This window comes from Astyanax mexicanus, chromosome 19 (assembly GCF_023375975.1).
Source record: "Astyanax mexicanus isolate ESR-SI-001 chromosome 19, AstMex3_surface, whole genome shotgun sequence".
NCBI lineage: Eukaryota > Metazoa > Chordata > Actinopteri > Characiformes > Acestrorhamphidae > Astyanax > Astyanax mexicanus.
In genome coordinates this window covers 43377589-43400155 of record NC_064426.1, presented here as the reverse complement: position 1 = coordinate 43400155, position 22567 = coordinate 43377589, and the positions used below count along the sequence as shown (strand labels likewise).

The window sequence follows — 22567 nt, the reverse complement described above, 5'->3', positions numbered from 1 at the left end:
CTGAAACGCACCTACAGCTGTGAGTTTCTGCTTGGAGTCGGCAGAAACTCACTTTTGGAGTTAAACCGCGGACTCCGAGAAGAACTGCGAGTCTGCGGCGTGCTCCGGACACCCGCACCCCCACCGCTGCAGCTCGCCCACAATGGAAGCGCCACAGACGGCAGGCGAGAAGGCAGAAACGGGGTAAGCGCGCTGGTATCCGAGCGAGGCTAGCGGCTAGCCCACACAAGCCAGCTATTCCCACCGTACTTTTGGCTAATGTACGCTCTCTGGACAATAAACTGGATTACATCCGCTTACTTCAGTCAACTCAGAAGACCGTGAGAGACTGTTGTGTTTATGTTTTCACCGAAACCTGGCTCAACAACAGCGTCCCGGACCACGCCGTTCAGCTGGAGCGGCTAACATGCTATCGGGCAGACCGCGCGCTAGCTGACGGAGGTAAGAGCCGCGGCGGCGGGCTCTGTGTTTACATCAGCGATGCTTGGTGTCGGAACGTTGTTGTGGTCTGTAAACACTGCTCACCGGTAGTGGAACTGATGATTATCAAATGCCGTCCGTTCTATCTACCGAGAGATTTCTCCGCCGTGCTGATCGCTGCTGTTTACATCCCTCCGACCTCCAACAACAGCGTGAGGAGTGAAGCACTGAATGAACTGTACCAGTACATCAGTGAACAGCAGACAGCGCACCCAGATGCTTTTCTCATTCTGGCTGGAGATTTCAACCATGCAGACCCAAAGAATGTGTTTTCTGGACTTTTTAAACACATAGACTTTCCAACCAGGGGAAACAACATATTGGACCAGGTCTTTACTACACACAGAGGAGCCTACCGAGCCTCCCCCCTCCCCCACCTGGGAGCCTCTGATCACCTCACCATTATGCTAATGCCAGCTTACAGACCACTGGTTAAAGTCACCAAACCAGTTCTTAAGCAGGTACGAGTATGGCCAGAGGGTTCCTCAGAGGCACTTCAGGACTGTTTCAGCACAACAGACTGGAATATGTTCAGAGAGGCTGCCACCCACAACAACTTCACAGACATTCAGGAGTACACAGAAACTGTCTCTGCCTACATCACCAAGTGCACTGATGATGTAACCGACCTCAAGACCGTCACTGTTCGAGCGAATCAGAAACCATGGCTGACAGGAGAGGTCCACAAGCTCCTGAAGGCCAGAAATGCAGCCTTCAGAACAGGTGACCAGGCAGGCCTGAGGTCAGCCAGGGCCAACCTGTCCCGCGGGATCAGGAAAGCTAAGAGGCTGTACTCAAAGAAGATTTCCCAACACTTCAGTGACAGCAGAGACACACAGAACCTATGGCAGGGTATCCAGTCTATCACAGGCTATAAACCACATCCACAGACCTGCGACAGCGACACATCTCTGCTGAACGACCTGAATGGGTTCTTCGCAAGGTTCGAGCCACTCAACAACACACCCGCCCAGAAATCCATCCTTCCTCCTGGTGACCAGGTGCTGACGATGTCCCCAGACAGTGTGAGGAGAGCATTCAGCAGGATCAATGCTCGGAAAGCTCCTGGGCCTGACAACATTCCTGGCCGTGTGCTGAGAGACTGTGCCTGGGAACTCGCAGAGGTTTATACTGACATTTATAACACCTCTCTGAGTCAGGCGGTGGTTCCCACATGCTTCAAAGCCACCACCATCATCCCTGTCCCAAAGAAGGCATCGCCATCCTGTTTCAATGACTATCGTCCAGTTGCACTCACCCCCATCCTCATGAAGTGCTTCGAACGACTAGTCATGCATCACATCAAGTCTTCGCTCCCCCCCTCCCTGGACCCCTACCAGTTTGCTTATTGGTCAAATCGCTCGACCGATGATGCCATCTCCACTGTTCTCCACTCAGCCCTCACACACCTAGACAAGAAGAACACCTACGTCAGAATGCTGTTTGTTGACTTCAGCTCAGCATTCAACACAATCGTCCCCCAACAGCTCATACACAAACTGGACAGTCTGGGGCTGAGCACTTCCCTGTGCAACTGGCTGTTAGACTTCCTGACTGGAAGACCACAGGCAGTGCGGGTTGGCAGCAGCACATCCAGCATCACCACACTGAACACAGGGGCTCCCCAAGGATGTGTGCTGAGCCCCCTTCTGTTCACTCTGCTGACCCACGATTGCACACCAGCACACACCTCCAACCTCTTCGTCAAGTTTGCGGATGACACGACGGTGGTGGGTCTCATCAGCAACAACGATGAGTCACACTACAGGAGCGAGGTGAGCCGCCTGGCCTCCTGGTGCAAACACAACAATCTCTCTCTGAACACAGAGAAGACCAAGGAGATTGTTGTGGACTTCAGGAGAACTCACACACAGCACACACCTCTGTTCATCAACGGAACTGCTGTGGAGAGGGTGAGCAGCACCAAGTTCCTGGGTGTGCACGTCACAGAGGACCTCTCCTGGAGCACCAACTCAGCGTCACTGGCCAGGAAGGCAAATCAGCATCTCTACTTTCTCCGCAAGCTGAGAAGAGCTGGAGCCCCCACCCCCATCATGACCACCTTCTACAGAGGGGCCATCGAGAGCATACTGACCAGCTGTTTCACCGTGTGGTACGGGGCCTGCACAGCATCCTGCCGCAGGACCCTCCAGCGCATCGAGAGAGCAGCTGAGAAGATTGTTGGACCTCTCTCCCCTCCCTTCAGGACTTGTACAGCTCCCACCTCACACGGAAAGCCCTCCGTCTGGCAGGAGATCCCTCCCACCCACTACACAGCTTCTTCATCCTGCTGCCATCAGGGAGGAGACTGCGGAGTCTCGGGGCGAGGACCAGCAGACTGCGAGACAGCCCCATCCATCAGGCTGTGAGGATGCTGAACTCTCTTCCTGCTCTACCCCCCATCCCAATCCTGCCCCCAGCACACACTCACTCAGCATCCTGACCCCCCCCACTAATAAAGTACTGAAACTCTGCACTACAATGCACAAAGTACTGGTCCCTTCCAAACGCACTACACAACACCTGCACTACTGATATACTTGCACTGTCAATACGCACTTTAATTCCACTTAATTAAACTGTGAACTTTAAGGACTTACGCACCCATTCACTTTACCAGCCTTAAGCTATATACCATATACCGTATTTGCACTACTGTTATTTACTATTTTTACTGTCTTTCCATCTCAATCACCATCAATATTGCACTATTGTCTTACGTATGTTTATTGTGTCCCTGCTGTATTGTACACATAGTGTCTCCCATTCTCCTTTATTATATCTATTATCTGTACTTGCTGTAAAATTGGGAAGGAGAGTAACGTAATTTCAATTCTCTGTATGTCCTGTACATATGCAGTACTGACAATAAAACTACTTGACTTGATCATGTTCTCCTCCACCAGTCTTACACACTGCTTTTGGATAACTTTATGCTGCTTTACTCCTGGTGTAAAAATTCAAGCAGTTCAGTTTGGTGGTTTGATATCATCCATCTTCCTCTTGATTATATTCCAGAGGTGATGCAGCAGTGCTGCTGGAGTTTTTAAACACCTCAGACTGCTGCACTGAAAATTGTGAACTAGTAGTGCACCAAACGAAACTGCGCAGCTAAAAGAGTTATTGATATTTCCTCTTTTGCAAACTCATCACTGATTCTGTGCAGTGTGTGTGTGTGTGTGTGTGTAGTGTGTGTGTGTGTGTGTGAATGCGCAGTCAGCTGCAGCTGCGGCGGTGTGTCTGCCAGCGAGAGGTGTCAGATCTCCACACACCCCAACACTCTCACCATTTACACACCATTCATCAACACCCTCTCACTCACCTCACACACACACACTCACACACACACACACACACACACACACACACACACACACACACACAACACACACACTCACACACACACTATACACACACACACACACACACACACACTCACACACACACTATACACACACACACACACACACACACTATACACACTATACACACACTCTTGTCTTTCACTGTCTGACCATTAACAAATTAACATGTCCTTGAATGACCACTGGGGGCACACTAACACTGACTGAAGATTATTTAATACACTGATTATGATAGATAGATAGATAGATAGATAGATAGATAGATAGATAGATAGATAGATAGATAGATAGATAGATAGATAGATACACAATAAATAGAGGGAAACAGTGAGAAAGACAGAAAGAGAGAGATAATGAAAGAGATAGAGACATAAAAAGAGAGAGAAATAGATAGAAAATGAGAGAATGAGAGAGATTGAAAGAGAGAGAGATAGACAGACAGAAAGATAGTGAGAGATAAAGAGAGAGAAAGAGAAATAAATAAGAAAAGAGAAAAAGAGAGAGCAATAGACAGATAGACAAAGAGATAGATAGACAGAAAGATATAGATTAAGAAAGAGATAGAAAGAGAAGGATAAAAACTAAGAGATAGGGAAAGAGAAAGCGATGGATAGACAGATAGATAGATAGATAGATAGATAGATAGATAGATAGATAGAAAAAGGGGAAGAGAGAGAAATAGAGAGAGAAAAAGATAGGAAAACAGAGATTAAAAGAGAGAGAGATATAAAGAGAGAAAGAGAGATAGAAGAGACATAAAGAGAGAGAGAAAGAAACAAATAGGAAAAGAGGAAGAGAGATATAGAGAGATAGAAAAATAGATAAAAAGAGAGATAGAAAGAGAGACATTAGAGCAAGATAGACAAAAAGATAGAAAGAGAGATATAGAGAGAGATTAAGAAACAGATATAAAGAGAGGGATAAAGAGTAAGAGATTGGGAAAGAGAAAGAGAGAGAGAGAGATAAGGAGAGAGAAGAAAAAAATGTAATTTTATTTACTATTCTGTTTATTGTGTTACAGAGATAGCGATGAACGTCTGACTGTTGGCGTCTGTCTAGGTTGTATTCAGTCAGTGGAGCTCCTGTGTTTTCTGTTACCAAGATAAACAAGATAAAACTCCAGAAATGTACCTGAACACACCTCATTTCCAGAACACCACGCCCATCAGTGTAGATATATTCAGAAGCTCTGCTGCTGTTTAAACGATGAGTAATAATAGAGCATTGTTTTTGGGGTGAGTATTAAAAGTACCTTGTTCAGAGGACTCTGTCTCCAGTGCTGATGTGTCTCCGTCCTCTGTCACTTCCTGTCCTCTGGCTCGGAGTATCCTGGACCGAGGCTGCAGGCGGGTGGACGCTCGGTTTAACACCGTCCCACTTTTCCTCTTTCCTTTTCTGATGGTCATTTCCCCTCGTCCCTTCCAGCTGTCCTGCACCGCACTGTCCCCACTGCCTGCTGGACAGAGACGACGATACATTACCACCATCAGTCACCAACCAGTTAACATACTCTCACTCTTTCACTCTTACACTCTCTCACTTTTACACTCTCACTCTCTTTTGTGCTGTCTCTCACTCCGTCTCTCTCTCTTTTGTTCTGTCTCTCACTCCGTCTCTCTCTCTTTTCTTCTGTCTCTCACTCTGTCTCTCCCTCTTTTGTGCTGTCTCTCACTCTGTCTCTCCCTCTTTTGCGCTGCTTCTCGCTCTCTTGTGCTGTCTTTCGCTCACTCGCGCTGTCTCTTGCCCTCTTATACTCTCTCTTATTCTCTCACGCTGTCTTTCACTTTCTCGCACTGTCTCTCGCTTTTTCGTGCTGTCTTTCGCTCTCTTGTGCTGTCTCATTCTCTCATGCTGTCTTTTGCTCACTCTCTTGTGTTGTGTCTCCCTCTCTCTGTCTCTCGCACTCTCTTTCGCTCTTTTGTTCTAACTCTCAATCTCTCGCCCTCTCTCTGTCTCTCGCACTCTCTTTCACTCTTTTGTGCTAACTCTCACTCTCTTGTGCTGTCTTTCGCTCACTCGCGCTGTCTCTTGCTCTCTCCTGCTGTTTCTCCCTATAGCTAGCTATAGTTATGATGAAAAAATGTTTAAAAACAGGATTTTTGACAATAAAAGACCCGCTAAAAGTGAAGCAGTTAAAGGGGACATGAAACACTTCAAGTATTTCGTTTAATTCACAAGATGTATTTTCACTCTAACAAATTTTATAAGTTTAACAGTTGTCAGTGAAGCGGAATTAAAATAATAAGCAATCTAAATGTCATTTTTTTAAGTAAGGGCAGCGCCATCTTGTCCCAGCGCTGAAAGTGACGTCACGAGGTTGGTTCTCGCACGCCTCACTACTATGATCTATGAGAATACTGTAATTTAGCTCCTCAATAAATAATAAAATCCAAACCAAAACTCAATGCAGAGCGGGGGGGCACTTTTGTATTGCCCCTGTGTGTAGTAATACTGGGAGTAGTGAATTTTAATAGGGTGAGGAATGAGAAATATTTACTTTCACTTTCATACCTTCAGCGGGGCTCGCAGCGCTGAAGCGTGAGAATCCTCCGGTTAGCTGCTAGGGGTTAGTGGCGAGCACTTTCTAGACCAGGACTATGTGAAGGAGAGGGGTTTGAGTCAGGAGCATTAGCGCCGGATAAATAAGCTGAAGTCCGAGGCTTTTTTCCTCCGTTTTTTATTTTTCCTCTGATCAGCTGGAATGTACAGACCGTCCGACTGATAGTAACGTTACTATGAGAGCAGCAGCTGTACGAGCCAAACAACACGCTCACCCAGCAGAGCAGCGAGAGGTACCGTTACCGAAAGTCTAGATAAAATGACAATTTAAAGATAACATAGCTAGCGTTAGCTACTTAGCTAGCTATCTTATTCTAGCTAGCCAACGCTAGCTAACTAGCTAACACTAACTAGATGAAGCTAAGTAACCCAGTAAGCATTCTAACTTCTAAACTGAACGGTTTATCAACCAAACAGCGCCTGGATGTTTCAATATCCACTTAAATCATGTTCGTTTCATTCAGTCTTAATGAACTCTGGACTTTGCATGTTAAATAGCTAAATGTATATAAAATAGCTGGTTAACTGAATGGTAGTACCTGCTGTGGACGCGCTGCAGGGTTCTGCACGGACCTCCCATAGAGAGAGAATAAACACTCCCAAAACGTCTCTCTCAGAAAAGCATCTGAAAAGTCCTGCTCAGGTTTATACAGGAAAGATCTCTGAGCAAATGCTCCATGTTAGCCTAGTTCAGCTTCGTCTTCATCCATAATCTCGACAAACAATACGCTCTTTTCCTCTAGCTATATGCCTGGGATCTTAAACCAACCAACCTCGTGACGTCACCAGTGCTGCACGGGCAACATGGCGGCGCCCTAGCTCAAACATAACAAACATAAATATATTATAATTTAGTGTGTAAACATTTTATATAAAAAAATCCCCCCCAAATAAATTCCATTATATTTAATACCTTAGAAAACTTGTACAAACTGAAATGTTTCATGTCCCCTTTAATAACTGAGAGACCAGAGAAAAGCAGCATGAACTGAAATGAATAAAATACAGCAGTGAGTAAGTTGCACTAGGCTTTCTGTGCGCAGTAAACAGTAAATGTAATATTCTGTATTATTAGACCTGTGTCGCTCTGGCCCTCCGACTCGTTGGGAAGCCTGGACTCTGCTTTCGGGCTCCTCTGGGGCAGGTACAGGTGAGAGGGGGCGGAGCTACAGGCTGAGGCGTCTCGGTGTCGGATGCCCGTCCTGTTGGTGGAGGTTTTGGGCTTCAGCTGTTCCACGTGATGCTCGTGAAGACTGCTCTTCTGACAACACTGCATCTTCATCTGAGAGAAAGAGAATTAAATATATTATCAATATATTCTGAACAGAAGCTGAACAGAAATATACTCTAGTTGGCAAGTCTAGCATGCATTGTTTAATTACCTCGACTAAATACTGTATATTAAGTTCAGCCAACTTAAAGTATTGAATAATGATAAAATAACTACGATAAATTCCAACATTTAAGACGTGTTACATCAACTTAATTTTATAAGTGCAGAGAACAAATTAGCCATGAAGTTGCACTAACTTAAAAAAGGCCAGTAAATTAGTTGCTTAATGATTTTAAGTTTGAGTGATTTAAATGTGTATAGTGTCTCAGTATACAGTATATGGTATCTATATGTATTATACCATGTATAGTATACAGGTATAGCAGCTATAAGTATATATATAGGTAGAGCACATTACATTATCTTCTGGCTTCCTGATGAAAAACTCTGGTTAAAGCTTCATGATGCTGAAGCTATATTTTGCCGACTGCAGGAAGGACTAACCTGACTGACTACTGTCAGCATCTAGTGGGAGGAGCCCCAATAAATAGGTGTGTTATTTAACTCAAGTTTAATGACAAGCAAATTTTTGTTAAAAATCTCCAAGAACATCTGGCAAATCTAAATTAGGACTAAAATTGTCTGACATAAACAGTAAAAATGGCCAGGGGCATCGCTAACATGTGTGTCAGATAATTAATATTATCTATACTGAGTTTTAAGTAGGTGTTTGTGAGGTGCTAGACTAGTACTGTCTGTGTGTTTATTATTATATTAAAGGTGAGGTGCTAGACTAGTACTGTCTGTGTGTTTATTATTATATTAAAGGTGAGGTGCTAGACTAGTACTGTCTGTGTGTTTATTATTATATTAAAGGTGAGGTGCTAGACTAGTACTGTCTGTGTGTTTATTATTATATTAAAGGTGAGGTGCTAGACTAGTACTGTCTGTGTGTTTATTATTATATTAAAGGTGAGGTGCTAGACTAGTACTGTCTGTGTGTTTATTATTATATTAAAGGTGAGGTGCTAGACTAGTACTGTCTGTGTGTTTATTATTATATTAAAGGTGAGGTGCTAGACTAGTACTGTCTGTGTGTTTATTATTATATTAAAGGTGAGGTGCTAGACTAGTACTGTCTGTGTGTTTATTATTATATTAAAGGTGAGGTGCTAGACTAGTACTGTCTGTGTGTTTATTATTATATTAAAGGTGAGGTGCTAGACTAGTACTGTCTGTGTGTTTATTATTATATTAAAGGTGAGGTGCTAGACTAGTACTGTCTGTGTGTTTATTATTATATAAAAGGGGAGGCGCTAGACTAGTACTGTCTGTGTGTTTATTATTATATTAAAGGTGAGGTGCTAGACTAGTACTGTCTGTGTGTTTATTATTATATTAAAGGTGAGGTGCTAGACTAGTACTGTCTGTGTGTTTATTATTATATTAAAGGTGAGGTGCTAGACTAGTACTGTCTGTGTGTTTATTATTATATAAAAGGTGAGGTGCTAGACTAGTACTGTCTGTGTGTTTATTATTATATTAAAGGTGAGGTGCTAGACTAGTACTGTCTGTGTGTTTATTATATTAAAGGTGAGGTGCTAGACTAGTACTGTCTGTGTGTTTATTATTATATTAAAGGTGAGGTGCTAGAGTAGTACTGTCTGTGTGTGTTTATTATATTAAAGGTGAGGTGCTAGACTAGTACTGTCTGTGTGTTTATTATATTAAAGGTGAGGTGCTAGACTAGTACTGTCTGTGTGTTTATTATATTAAAGGTGAGGTGCTAGACTAGTACTGTCTGTGTGTTTATTATTATATTAAAGGTGAGGTGCTAGACTAGTACTGTCTGTGTGTTTATTATTATATTAAAGGTGAGGTGCTAGACTAGTACTGTCTGTGTGTTTATTATTATATTAAAGGTGAGGTGCTAGACTAGTACTGTCTGTGTGTTTATTATTATATTAAAGGTGAGGTGCTAGACTAGTACTGTCTGTGTGTTTATTATTATATTAAAGGTGAGGTGCTAGACTAGTACTGTCTGTGTGTTTATTATTATATTAAAGGTGAGGTGCTAGACTAGTACTGTCTGTGTGTTTATTATTATATAAAAGGGGAGGCGCTAGACTAGTACTGTCTGTGTGTTTATTATTATATTAAAGGTGAGGTGCTAGACTAGTACTGTCTGTGTGTTTATTATTATATTAAAGGTGAGGTGCTAGACTAGTACTGTCTGTGTGTTTATTATTATATTAAAGGTGAGGTGCTAGACTAGTACTGTCTGTGTGTTTATTATTATATAAAAGGTGAGGTGCTAGACTAGTACTGTCTGTGTGTTTATTATTATATTAAAGGTGAGGTGCTAGACTAGTACTGTCTGTGTGTTTATTATATTAAAGGTGAGGTGCTAGACTAGTACTGTCTGTGTGTTTATTATTATATTAAAGGTGAGGTGCTAGAGTAGTACTGTCTGTGTGTGTTTATTATATTAAAGGTGAGGTGCTAGACTAGTACTGTCTGTGTGTTTATTATATTAAAGGTGAGGTGCTAGACTAGTACTGTCTGTGTGTTTATTATATTAAAGGTGAGGTGCTAGACTAGTACTGTCTGTGTGTTTATTATTATATTAAAGGTGAGGTGCTAGACTAGTACTGTCTGTGTGTTTATTATTATATTAAAGGTGAGGTGCTAGACTAGTACTGTCTGTGTGTTTATTATTATATTAAAGGTGAGGTGCTAGACTAGTACTGTCTGTGTGTTTATTATATTAAAGGTGAGGTGCTAGACTAGTACTGTCTGTGTGTTTATTATTATATTAAAGGTGAGGTGCTAGACTAGTACTGTCTGTGTGTTTATTATATTAAAGGTGAGGTGCTAGACTAGTACTGTCTGTGTGTTTATTATTATATTAAAGGTGAGGTGCTAGACTAGTGCTGTCTGTGTGTTTATTATTATATTAAAGGTGAGGTGCTAGACTAGTACTGTCTGTATATGAGTTTTGAGTGGGTTTGTGTGTAGAAATATTAAAAATCGTACATTTCTCAGCTTCTCAGGCTTTTGTATCATACTCTATTCTCGGTATCTATGCAAAAACTGTTTGCACACTTCTAAAAATCAGGAATCAATATTAGGAAAGCCGTATTATCGATGGTAACGGCGCTGAACACTGATAGAGAGGGCAGAGGACAGTGGGATATCATGGAGCGCAGAAGGACGACCTTCTGTGGAAAGGCTTTAATCTTTAATTAAAACGCATGAGCCGAATCCTAATAAGGAAAGCAGAGACCTGGGAATACAGAGTGCGCGAGAGAGTGCGCGAGAGAGAGAGAGAGAGAGAGCAAAAGAGAGGAAAAGGAAAAATCCGACACAAGGGACGAATCGCGTGGCGACACTGACCTGAGCGGCTCCGAGGCGGCTGAAGCCTCGGTTTGACAGCTTCCTCTTCTTCGCCGAATCGCCACTTCCTCCTCCTCCTCTTCCTCCTCCTGACTCGTCCACCAGCAGGCTCAACACCGCCCCCACAGACCTGTCAATCAAACGACACCACAGGCTTTCATAGCTGCCCGGAAGGAGAGAGCGCGAGAGCAGCAAAAGCGGCGAGATCAGAGCGAGAGAGAGAGAAAGAGAGCGAGAGACAGTCTCTCGTCTCTCACCGGGCTTTAATAGCTCCCTCGCTCTTCCTCTGGTGAGTAGCTGAGGAAAAAAAAGAAAAGAAAAGAAGAAGGCAAGAAGAAAGCGATTGCGAGTGCGATTGAGGCTGTGTAAGAGAGAAAAAGAGAGAGAGAGAGAAAAGAGAGAGAGAGAGAAAGAAAGCAAAGATGCAAAGATGATGGAAGACGGAGGACGACCCAGTGTTGTTGCGTCGGATTAGAAGCCGGCACACTCCGTCGGGGGGGGAGATGCCCCCCTACCCACCCACCCCCCAAGTACACACACTGATACACACTCTGATACACACACTTACACACACACACACATTCACACACTGATCTCACAAAAGCAGCAGCGACAGCAGCAATGGCTCTTTGAAAAGATACAGGGAATAAGAATGAGAATGGAAATGGACGGGAGGCTCAGGCGTTTGTATTCGCCGCCGCCGCCGCTGTTCTTGCCGAGAACATCACAGAGCCCGAGCTGCATTTACATATCAGTGCTTCTGTCCTGCAGTTAGCCGCGCCGCCGCCGCCGGCGCAGAGAGAATGCCCTCGCATTTCCCTGGAAACCTGCCCAGCGGACCACACAACCGCACGCCGGCTGCACTCCAACAAAAAACATTAACCATCACTCCTCCGGCGGCGCGGAAGGCCTGGCGAGCCATCCACCGAGTCCACCGGGTCCACCGCGAGCAATTCGCTTAACCCACTAAACTCCAGGCTTATTACTCCTACTACTACCTGCCAGGTTTAAATAGCAGAAGTGCTTCTGAATATATCTACACTGATGGGCGTGGTGTTCTGGAAATGAGGTGTGTTCAGGTACATTTCTGGAGTTTTGCTTGTTTATCTTGGTAACAGAAAACACAGGAGCTCCACTGACTGAATACAACCTAGACAGACGCCAACAGTCAGACGTTCATCGCTATCTCGGTAACACAGGCGCTGTGCCGAGCCGAGCGTACGCCCCCACTTATTACACACACATGAACACACAGCAGCACAAACCCAACTTTTACATCAACAATAAACAGAATAGTAAATAAAATAACATTGCTGTTCCCGTAAATGAGCTGCTGGAGCTCCTTCACAGCGTCAACCAGCAGCTCAGTTTCCTCTGCTGAGAAGAGTTTGTTGAACACGTCCAGGTAGCTGCACCGTTACAATAGCAATCCACCAAAGACAGAGCTCACCTGATCTACTCTTAAAGAGAATGATGAGCTCTTAAAGAGACGCTCTGACTGGTTTATGTTTATTTCACATTATGCCCAAAAATTTACCACACCCATGATTAATTTAATTAAGAGAATGAGTACATGTGCCCTTTGCGTCGCACAAGGTGTACTTCTCCCGTCATTACGATAGCAAAGACACACAGACACGCCCTAAATTAAACTGCATGGTGCACGGTCAATGTGCAGTGTTCTTTACATGCTTACATGGTGCATGGGAAAAGACATGGGACACAGTACTAGTTTCTGACTGATTAACAAGACGTGAAAGATCAGTGTAAATCAGTGTAAAGAGAGTGAAGCTCCTTCAGCAGGAGGGAAAAATCACCAATGCTACAATTAAACCTAATGCACCAATTATTATATAACAGACGGTGTGTGTGAGTGTGTGTGAGTGAGAGTGTGTTTATCCATCTGTATCTGTGCTAAATACGGTATAAGGGAGTGTATGTGTTAGAAAAAAAAGGAGAAAAAGAAAGAGAGAGAGAGAGAGAGAGACGGTGCGCCGGGGCTGTGTGATTGGCAGGCTGGGTACAGGGGCTGACGTGGTGTATATGTGTGTGTGTGTGTCATCCCCATGAGGCTGGCCATGCCACGGCACACACACACACACACACACACACGACAGGACACGGCCCCTCCCTGCAGACAGCGCTCCCGGTGACTAATTAAACACAATTGATTAGCAGGGAATGACGCACACACACACACACACACACACTCTCACACACAAACACACACACACACACACACACACACACACACGTGTGCACACACACTGCAGACAAGGTGTCTGTCGCCAAAAGGAATCACACACAAACACACACACACATGCTGTAGACACACACACACACACAGAGATCTGGTCTGGGGCTTTTACCCACTAACCCACTGCCCTCAATCTCAGTAACACACACATGAGAACAGAGTGTGTGCAACATGTCTCACTGCAACACCTGCTGTTCATCATTAAAGTGCTCATACCAATAGAACACACACACACACACATATATATATATACATGCATATACATATATAACCTATAACTACCCTTTAATCTCTATATTACTTTATACTACTCTCCATATTACCCTGTACTTCCTATACTACCCTATACTACTGTATACTACTCTCTATATTACCCTATATTCTAAGTAAATTCCCCTATACTACCTTATCTTACTCTCTATATAACCATATACTACTCTCTATATTACCCTATATTACCTCAACTCCCCATATTACCTTTTACTACTCTCTATATTACCCTATATTACCTCAACTCCCCATATTACCTTTTACTACTCTCTATATTAGCTTCTACATCCTAAACTCCCCTACACTACATTATACTACTCTCTATACTACCCTATACTCCCTATACTACCCTATACTATCTTATACTACACTCTATACTACCCTATACTTCCTATACTACCCTATACTATCTTATACTACACTCTACATTACCCTATACTTCCTATACTACCCTACACTACATTATACTACACTCTATATTACCCTATACTTCCTATACTACCCTATACTATCTTATACTACACTCTACATTACCCTATACTTCTTAAACGCCCATACTACCTTATAATACTCTCTTAATTACCCTATAATTTCTATACTCCTCTATACTCCCCTTTACTACTCTCTATATTAGCTTCTACATCCTGAACTCCCCTACACTACATTATACTACTCTCTATACTACCCTATACTATCTTATACTACACTCTACATTACCCTATACTTCCTATACTACCCTACACTACATTATACTACTCTCTATATTACCCTATACTTCCTATACTACCCTATACTATCTTATACTACACTCTACATTACCCTATACTTCTTAAACGCCCATACTACCTTATAATACTCTCTTAATTACCCTATAATTTCTATACTCCTCTATACTCCCCTTTACTACTCTCATATCACCCTTTACATACTAAACTCCCCTATACTACCTTTTACCATTATCTATATTACCATATACTTCTTATACTACCCTATACTGCCTTATCTTACTCTCTATATAACCCTATACTACTCTCTATATTACCCTAAACTTCCTAAACCTTATACCACTCTCTAGATTACTCTATACCTCTCTAAAATACCCTATACTCCATAAAAGATACTACACTATACTACCTCATACTAGTCTTTACACTACCCTATAGAGTATTATCCTGTACTAACCTATACTACCTTAAACTCACTATATTACATTTTACTATATTATACACAATACTACCCTATATTAAAGTATACTAGTCCCTATATACTAAACTATATTCCTTATACTCCCTATATTATCCTATACTACCTTAAACTTACTATATTATCCTATACTCTACAAAGCTACTCAATGCTACCATATTCTACCCTATACTCCTGTATACTAGCTTATACTACATTATACTCCATATATTACACTACTACCCAATACTCTCTACTCTCCTTATACTACCCTGTACTACATTACGCTACTCTGTAATACTACTGGATATACTCTGTACTACCTAAAGTGTGCCACAAAAAATAACTCTGTATTGTTCTCCCAGAACTGTCAGGTGTGTTTGTACTCCCAGGTGTACATAAACCCAAACATGCATCTCTAAGATCTCTAATGCAGAAACATACAGCGCTGAGTAAATCCAGAGTACATCATGAGTAAATACTGAAGAGTGAACCACTCTCTGTTATACAACATCTCATCCCTCAGTAACATCCAGCTCTATCACTGTATCATACAGCTAAACAGTGTGAATCAAACCATACTGAAAAGACATATTCTGTGTGGCCTAGTGACACACACACACACACACACACACACACACACACACACATATATATATATACAAATATATATTTATAAATTTATATATATAGCCATGTCCACACCCTCCCCCTCCCCTAGCCGGCGGTGAGGGGCTCTGGCTAGCTGCCCACGCGTTTGGGTGTCACTGTCGTGCCGAATCACGCTGCGGTTGTGCGCCGGCCGACACGAGGACACGACTACGAGAGCGGAAACAGAGCGGAGGTGACAAGACAGCAGGACAGCTGAGAACACAATGGAACACTGCCCAGAGAGAGAGAGAGAGAGAGAGAGAGAGAGAGAGAGATACTGTACAGCTCTGTATAAAAATAAGAGAGCACTTAAAAATGGAATATAATCAAGAGGAAGATGGATGATCACAAACCATCAAACCACCAAACTGAACTGCTTGAATTTTTACACCAGGAGTAAAGCAGCATAAAGTTATCCAAAAGCAGTGTGTAAGACTGGTGGAGGAGAACATGATGCCAAGATGCATGAAATTAAACTGTGATTAAAAAACAAGGTTATTCCACCAAATATTGATTATTTCTGAACTCTTAAAACTTTATGAATATGAACTTGTTTTCTTTGCATTATTTGAGGTCTGAAAGTTCTGCATCTTTTTTTTTTTTGTTATTTCAGTCATTTCTCATTTTCTGTAAATAAATGCTCTAAATGAGAATATTTTTATTTGGAATTTGGGAGAAATGTTGTCTGTAGTTTATAGAATAAAACAACAATGTTCATTTTACTCAAACATAAACCTATAAATAACAAAATCAGAGAAACTGGTTCAGAAACTGAAGTGCTCTCTTTATGTTTATTACAGAGCTGTGTTTTATCTCAGTATATAATGTAATTTTAGCTCTGATTAGGTTAAGATAAGACTAATCTGGACTTCCTGGCTGGGGTCAGACGAGTTCATGTGTTTCCTGTTTATAGTATAAAGAGCACGCTGCAGGATCAGGCTGATATACAGGGCTTATCTCTACGCCTGAACAGAGAAAGAGGAGAAAGAGGAGGAAGAGGAGGAAGAGGAGGAAAAGGAGGAAAGCATTAGTTACTTACTTGACTTTCTTCTGTGTCTCTGGGGGGGCGGCCGGACCCAGGCCTGGGGTGGATTTGCGTTTGCGGGGTCGTCCAGGACCCCGGCGAGCAGGACTACGAGGAGTTTCCTCTTTTCTGGAGGAAAAATGAAGAAATTATAACTTAAACACGGTGAAGAACATCCTGAATCACAGGGTTTCTGATAGAACTTCATCTGAATAAAAAGAATAATACGTTTATTAGATAAACCTGTTAAAATGAGGCTCTTTAAGAACTCTGTTGGTTCTTCTATCCTGCATATAAGATTGAGATTTGAGATTGAGAGGGTTGGGTTTGGAGGTTCTACAGGTTCTGATTGGATCCTGCAGCACATTTACAGATTACAGATGTTGCTACAGCTGGGCCTGTAGATCCTGTAGCTCTACACTCGTAGCAGGGCTCAGAGGGTAATCTAATCTAAAGAACTCTTGGTAACACTTCTGTGAATGTCATCTCTATAAGACTCTATAAACATACTCATAACACATTATAATGCATTCATAAGGCATTAGAAACATGGCTATACATATTTTTCAAACTCTATGATTCATCATAGCCATGTTTATTATGCATCATGACCTGTGATTATAATGCATTAATAGCTGTGTTTATAACATGTTATACATCAATACCAAGAAACTCAGTCCCAGCTTACAGACTGTATCATGACTAAAAAAGCTTCCAACTTATAAACTTATAAACACACCCTCAGTAATCCTATAAATATATATTTTAACTCCTGAATTATTCTTGTCTTGAAAATAATATTAGTTATAGTCAATTATAATGTTTTATAACAGGTCTTTGTGCGCTCTAAGTAAAGTATAGTATAGTAAGACATACTTTTTCATTGCGGGACTAGATTTTTAACGATAGCTATATACTATTTTAACATGTATATCATAAGCAGAGCTTATAATGTATTATAATCACAAGTCATAATGCTTAATAAACATGGCTATAGTGGGTTATGCATTTTTATAAATATTTATAGCCATGTTTATAATGACTTATGAATGCATCATAATATATTATGAATGTAGTTATAGGGTCTAATAAAGATGACATTCATAGAAAGTGATTTATATATTTTACACTTTTCCTTATATTTAACTGAAATACAAGCAGGTTATGTGGTGTGGTGCAGTGGATAACACCACCGCTTGCCTGTAAGCTACCATGTGGGAGACTGGGCTTTACACCAATAAGCAAAGGCATAGGAGCAGGTTTAATACTGGGGGGGGGCAAATTTGCTAAAATTGACTTAGAATAACGTGTGGAATTACAGTTAATTACATAAAAAAATAAACAAAATATATATTTTTTGTACTTCTGTTAATTATATATAAGTTAAATCCAACCAAAGCTGACTTTACAACCTAAACATGTTACTCCACATTACATTTACTGCTGAAAAAAATAAAATTTAAAATAATATAACAACAGATTTGATTGTTGTTATTATTATTATTATGATTATTATTAAGCACTTGTTACGATGGTGTTCTTTTATTAAAAGAATAAAGAGATTTATGGCAAAAGTCCTCCTAGTTTGTTAGCAGAACTAGACATCACCCAGATAAACGTTTTTATTGTCACCTCGTGTTTAATAAAATAACTAAGCTAAGCTAAGTAAACAAAACTGTAATAAAAAAGACTTTCTTTTAAAGTTAGAGTTATGAGAGCTGCTCTGAAAACTGTTTATTTGGGTGAGTAAAGCACTTCCGTTTATTTACAGTAAACTTAGATTGCCAAATTTCTCCAGCACTAAAGCTGGAGCATTAGCTTTAGCATTAGCGGTTAACCGTTAGTGGGTAATGCTAGTGCTGCTCCAGCAGTGCTAGCCGGGGTTAGAAGCAGGCTACAGTCCGAAAATACTCACCTTTAAATGGGGAAATAGTGATTAGCAGCTAATGCTAATGTTAATACTGCTTCAGCCTTGGTGCTGGAGAACTAAACTGAAACTCCTGAGTGTGATTTTTTGGAAAAATAAGGGATTTTAAGTGTGAAAAATTATAGTAACAAAATGTAGAGTTTTGTAGCAATACAGGGTGTGTTATTGATCTTCGTTACTGGTTTGTTAATGGTTTGTAACTAGTTTAATTTTATGGATATTTTACTTTAAGACGTATAGAAGGTTCTTACTGGTGGTCATGCTTCCTCTGCAGCTTGGCGAGTTCCTTCTGCTTCTCTTTATACCGTCTCTGCAGCTCCGCCAGCCTCACCCGCATTGCCAGCTCCTGCCCGTCCATCGCTTCCATAGACCCCTTCACCGGGCACACCTGCCGACACCACCACCACCATGTTTAACAGCACTGTCTGATATTAAAGCAGGATAAAAGTGTAAAATTCTCTGCTACAGTAGTACAGTAGAGCAGTACCGGCTCGTGGCGAGGGGTCCAGGTGCATTTCCGGCGCAGGTTGAGGATCCTCCTGCCCGGGTTCTGCTTCTCAGATTCTGCCAGGCTGTTCGCCTTGGCACCAAACTCCAGTGCCCGGGCAGCTGCCAGCGTAGCCAGACTCTGGAGATCAAAAATTAACTGCTCTTCTCCTGTAAAAAATTCAGAGAAAAAAGAGATTATATTCAATAAACACATCTTTACAGTGGATTTCACTAAATGTCAGGTGGTTATTTTATACTATTATAGAGTTTCTACAGTGTTAACTTGGTAATTTTCTATTAATTTTAGTTTAAATTATTATACAGCTTTGGAAAAAATTAAGAGAATTAAGAGTTTCTCTGATTTTACTATTTATAGGTTTATGTTTGAGTAAAATGAACATTGTAGTTTTATTCTATAAACTACAGACAACATTTCTCCCAAATTCCAAATAAAAATATTCTCATTTAGAGCATTTATTTACAGAAAATGAGAAATAACTGAAATAACAAAAAAGATGCAGAGCTTTCAGACCTCAAATAATGCAAAGAAAACAAGTTCATATTCATAAAGTTTTAAGAGTTCAGAAATAATCAATATTTGGTGGAATAACCCTGTTTTTTTTTTAATCACAGTTTTTTTCATGCATCTTGGCATCATGTTCTCCTCCACCAGTCTTACACACTGCTTTTGGATAACTTTTGGATAGCTTTACTCCTGGTCCAAATGGCTTGCAATCATCCATCTCCAATCTGTATATATATATATATATATATATATATATAAAGGAAAATAGTGGTGTCCCATGACTTTTGCCATGTCTACAGCATTGTATTTGCTTGCACAACTTAATAATTATTGATTACATAGTTCGCCTTATCATGAGCACACTGACCTATTTTTGACTCCTATTTTTACACACAATGTGCACCAGATTATAAGGCTCATTTTAAGCGACACTAGTAAGGAACAACGGTGTCGCACAGTGAACTACACAGATTTCTCTCCTGAAAACTGAAAGTTTATTTGGGTGAATAAAGCTCTTCTTCATTTACTGTAAATAAATAAATATCATTAAATATTTTCGTTTTTTAGTGCAGTTAGCTGCTAATGCTAATGCTGCTCCATCAATGCATGTACTGATGCATATATTGATGCATGAATTTTAAATGTTCTTTACAACTGTGGAACCTATCTAACCTCAGGTTGTCACGTCTGGTGCTGTTAGCTCCTCTGTCCCTTCCACACCCAGCTCTAAAAGAGGTTCTCAGGTCAACAACTACATTACCCAGAATGCACCACACGCTGACATCACGCACTCACCTGGTCACGTGACACCTCACCTGCTTCCTCCAGGAATACGCGGCCGTACAAGATCAGATAGCAGATACTGAGGCTATTAGATCTGGTTTAGCCAACCAGGGGAGGCTACTCGGTCAGCACCAGCAAACGCTCGCTGGTGTGACCCAAGCTGTTTCAGAGCTAGCCCGCCAGCAAACCACGCAGCAGCAACAACTTACTGAGCTGCTAGCTCACCTCAGAGGCGTAACTGAGCCTAGCCCTAGCCCGTTAGCTGCCCCCCGTTTGCCCAACACTCTTTCATCTGTACCTGGTTTTTCTGTCTCTAAACCGGAGATTTTTGATGGGGATCCGGAAAAATGCAGCGGTTTTCTTTTACAATGCTCCGTGTTTTTCAGTAATTCACCGCCCAAAACCGATAATGCCAAGATCGGTTTTATTATCTCACGGCTTTCTGGTAAGGCACTTGAGTGGGCAACAGCTATTTGGGAGGAAGTTTCTGGGTTACACTGACTTTTTGGCTATTTTTCGCTCGGTTTTTGATCATTCTCGTTATGGACAATCTAATGGAGAACTTTTGCTGGCTCTCAAGCAAGGTCAGAAGCCGGTGGCTTCCTACGCTTTGGAGTTCCGCACTGGTAGTGGATGGATTAATGCAGCTTTGATTAACGTATTCAGATGCAGACTCAACCCAGATATACAGAGGGAATTAGCCTGCAGAGATGATTTGCTAACTTTGGATCAGCTCATCTCACTGTCGATCCGTTTGGATCAACTTCTCTCGCGCCGCCCCAAGACCAGCTCTCGCACTCAACACACTCCTGTGACTCTGCCCCGCACCCCCACGGCAGAGAAAGCTGCGCTGTCTGCCCCAGAGCCCATGGACATCCAGAAAACCCGACTAACTCCAGAGGAGCGACAGCGCCGGATCCGGCTTCGTTTGTGCCTTTATTGCGGGGAGGCTGGTCATTTCAAGGCTGAGTGTGGTCTCCTGACCCGACCTGTGAAAGCTCCAGCCCTGGGACAGCGCGTGGAGTGCTGTCAAAACACAAAACACAATTCTTCATTCTAAATGTTTCTCGTTACCTGTGAATATTATGTTGCCTGATGGTATGCTCTCTGTCCCAGCGCTTATAGACTCCGGGTCGGAAGGGAACTTCATCAGCCTGCGTCCGTTATCCATTCATGCTGTGGACGGGAAGACGGTTCGCTCAAAGCCTGTTACTCTGCAGACGCTACCCATCACCCTACAAGCCAGCGCTCTTCATTTTGAGGAACTGCCACTTTTCGTGCTTCCCAGCACCGAGCACCCTGTGATCCTGGGCATGCCATGGCTCAAGACCCACGATCCCACCGTCTCCTGGCGCGATGGGGATATCACGGTTTGGTCTTCTCATTGTCATAAGAACTGTTTAGCTTTAGACAGCCTTATCATTCAGTCCACTTCTGTGGAGAGCCCTGAAGTTTCTGATTCCCCTGTTATACCCCCTGAGTATTCTGATTTTTTGGAAGTGTTTAGTAAGGTTAACGCCACTAAGTTACCACCTCATCGCTCTTATGACTGTGCTATTGACCTAGTGGAGGGTGCCTCTCTACCCAAAGCTAGAATTTATCCCCTCACTCTTGATGAGGAGAAGGCTATGGAGGATTACGTTACTGAAGCTCTAGCTCAGGGTTTCATTCGCCCGTCCAAGTCACCAGTCGGTTCAGGTTTTTTCTTTGTTAAGAAAAAGGACGGGGGACTGAGACCCTGTATTGATTACAGAGGCTTAAATGCTATTACCAAGAAGTTTGCGTACCCATTGCCCCTCATTCCTTGCGCTCTTGAACAGCTGCGCAACGCCACCTATTTTACTAAGCTTGATCTTCGTAGTGCGTACAATCTAATCCGCATTAGGGAGGGGGATGAGTGGAAGACTGCATTTACTACCACTAATGGCCACTATGAATATTTAGTAATGAGTTATGGTCTCGCTAACGCCCCCGCAGTGTTTCAGTCGTTTATGAACGACGTGTTCCGTGACATGATTGGCAAATTCGTCACCCTTTTATAGACGACATCTTAATTTACTCACCCGACCTTGAATCCCACGTGCAACATGTTCGCTCAGTTCTCCAAAAACTACTGGAGAACGATCTCTATGCTAAAGCTGAGAAATGCCATCTTCAGAGAGTCGCATTTCTCGGCTATGTTATTAGCTCCCAGGGAGTTCTCATGGATGACTCCAAAGTAGATGCCGTAACTAGCTGGCCCGTTCCTCAATCTATCAAAGACCTACAACGTTTCTTAGGATTTGCGAATTTCTATAGGCGTTTTATACGTAACTTTAGCAGTATAGCTGCCCCTCTCACTGCGCTCACTAAGAACGCCACCAAGGTCCTTAAGTGGTCCCCTGA

General features: G+C 42.2%; 1 protein-coding gene and 1 long non-coding RNA gene across 8 annotated transcripts in view; both read right to left on the bottom strand.

Moving 5' to 3' along the window:
* Positions 1–22567, bottom strand: part of LOC125784464 (uncharacterized) — a 320028-nt gene that overhangs the window by 68598 nt on the left and 228863 nt on the right. The gene's annotated exons all lie outside the window — the stretch shown is intronic.
* The window catches only part of LOC103040205 (BAH and coiled-coil domain-containing protein 1), a 147686-nt gene that overhangs the window by 22333 nt on the left and 102786 nt on the right, over positions 1–22567 (bottom strand). For 6 of the 7 annotated variants that reach the window (XR_007427265.1, XM_049468111.1, XM_049468115.1 and 3 more), the window contains exons 12-17: positions 18872–19041; positions 18636–18772; positions 16473–16586; positions 11074–11203; positions 7482–7686; positions 5098–5301 (exon numbers count right to left, since the gene is read on the bottom strand). Coding sequence is in view for 6 of the 7 variants with exons in the window: in XM_049468111.1 (XP_049324068.1) it covers positions 5098–5301; positions 7482–7686; positions 11074–11203; positions 16473–16586; positions 18636–18772; positions 18872–19041 (960 nt within the window). In the remaining variant the exon portion in view is untranslated. The remainder of the gene's footprint in view (positions 1–5097; positions 5302–7481; positions 7687–11073; positions 11204–16472; positions 16587–18635; positions 18773–18871; positions 19042–22567) is intronic. The other variant, XM_049468113.1, reaches the window with a different exon arrangement.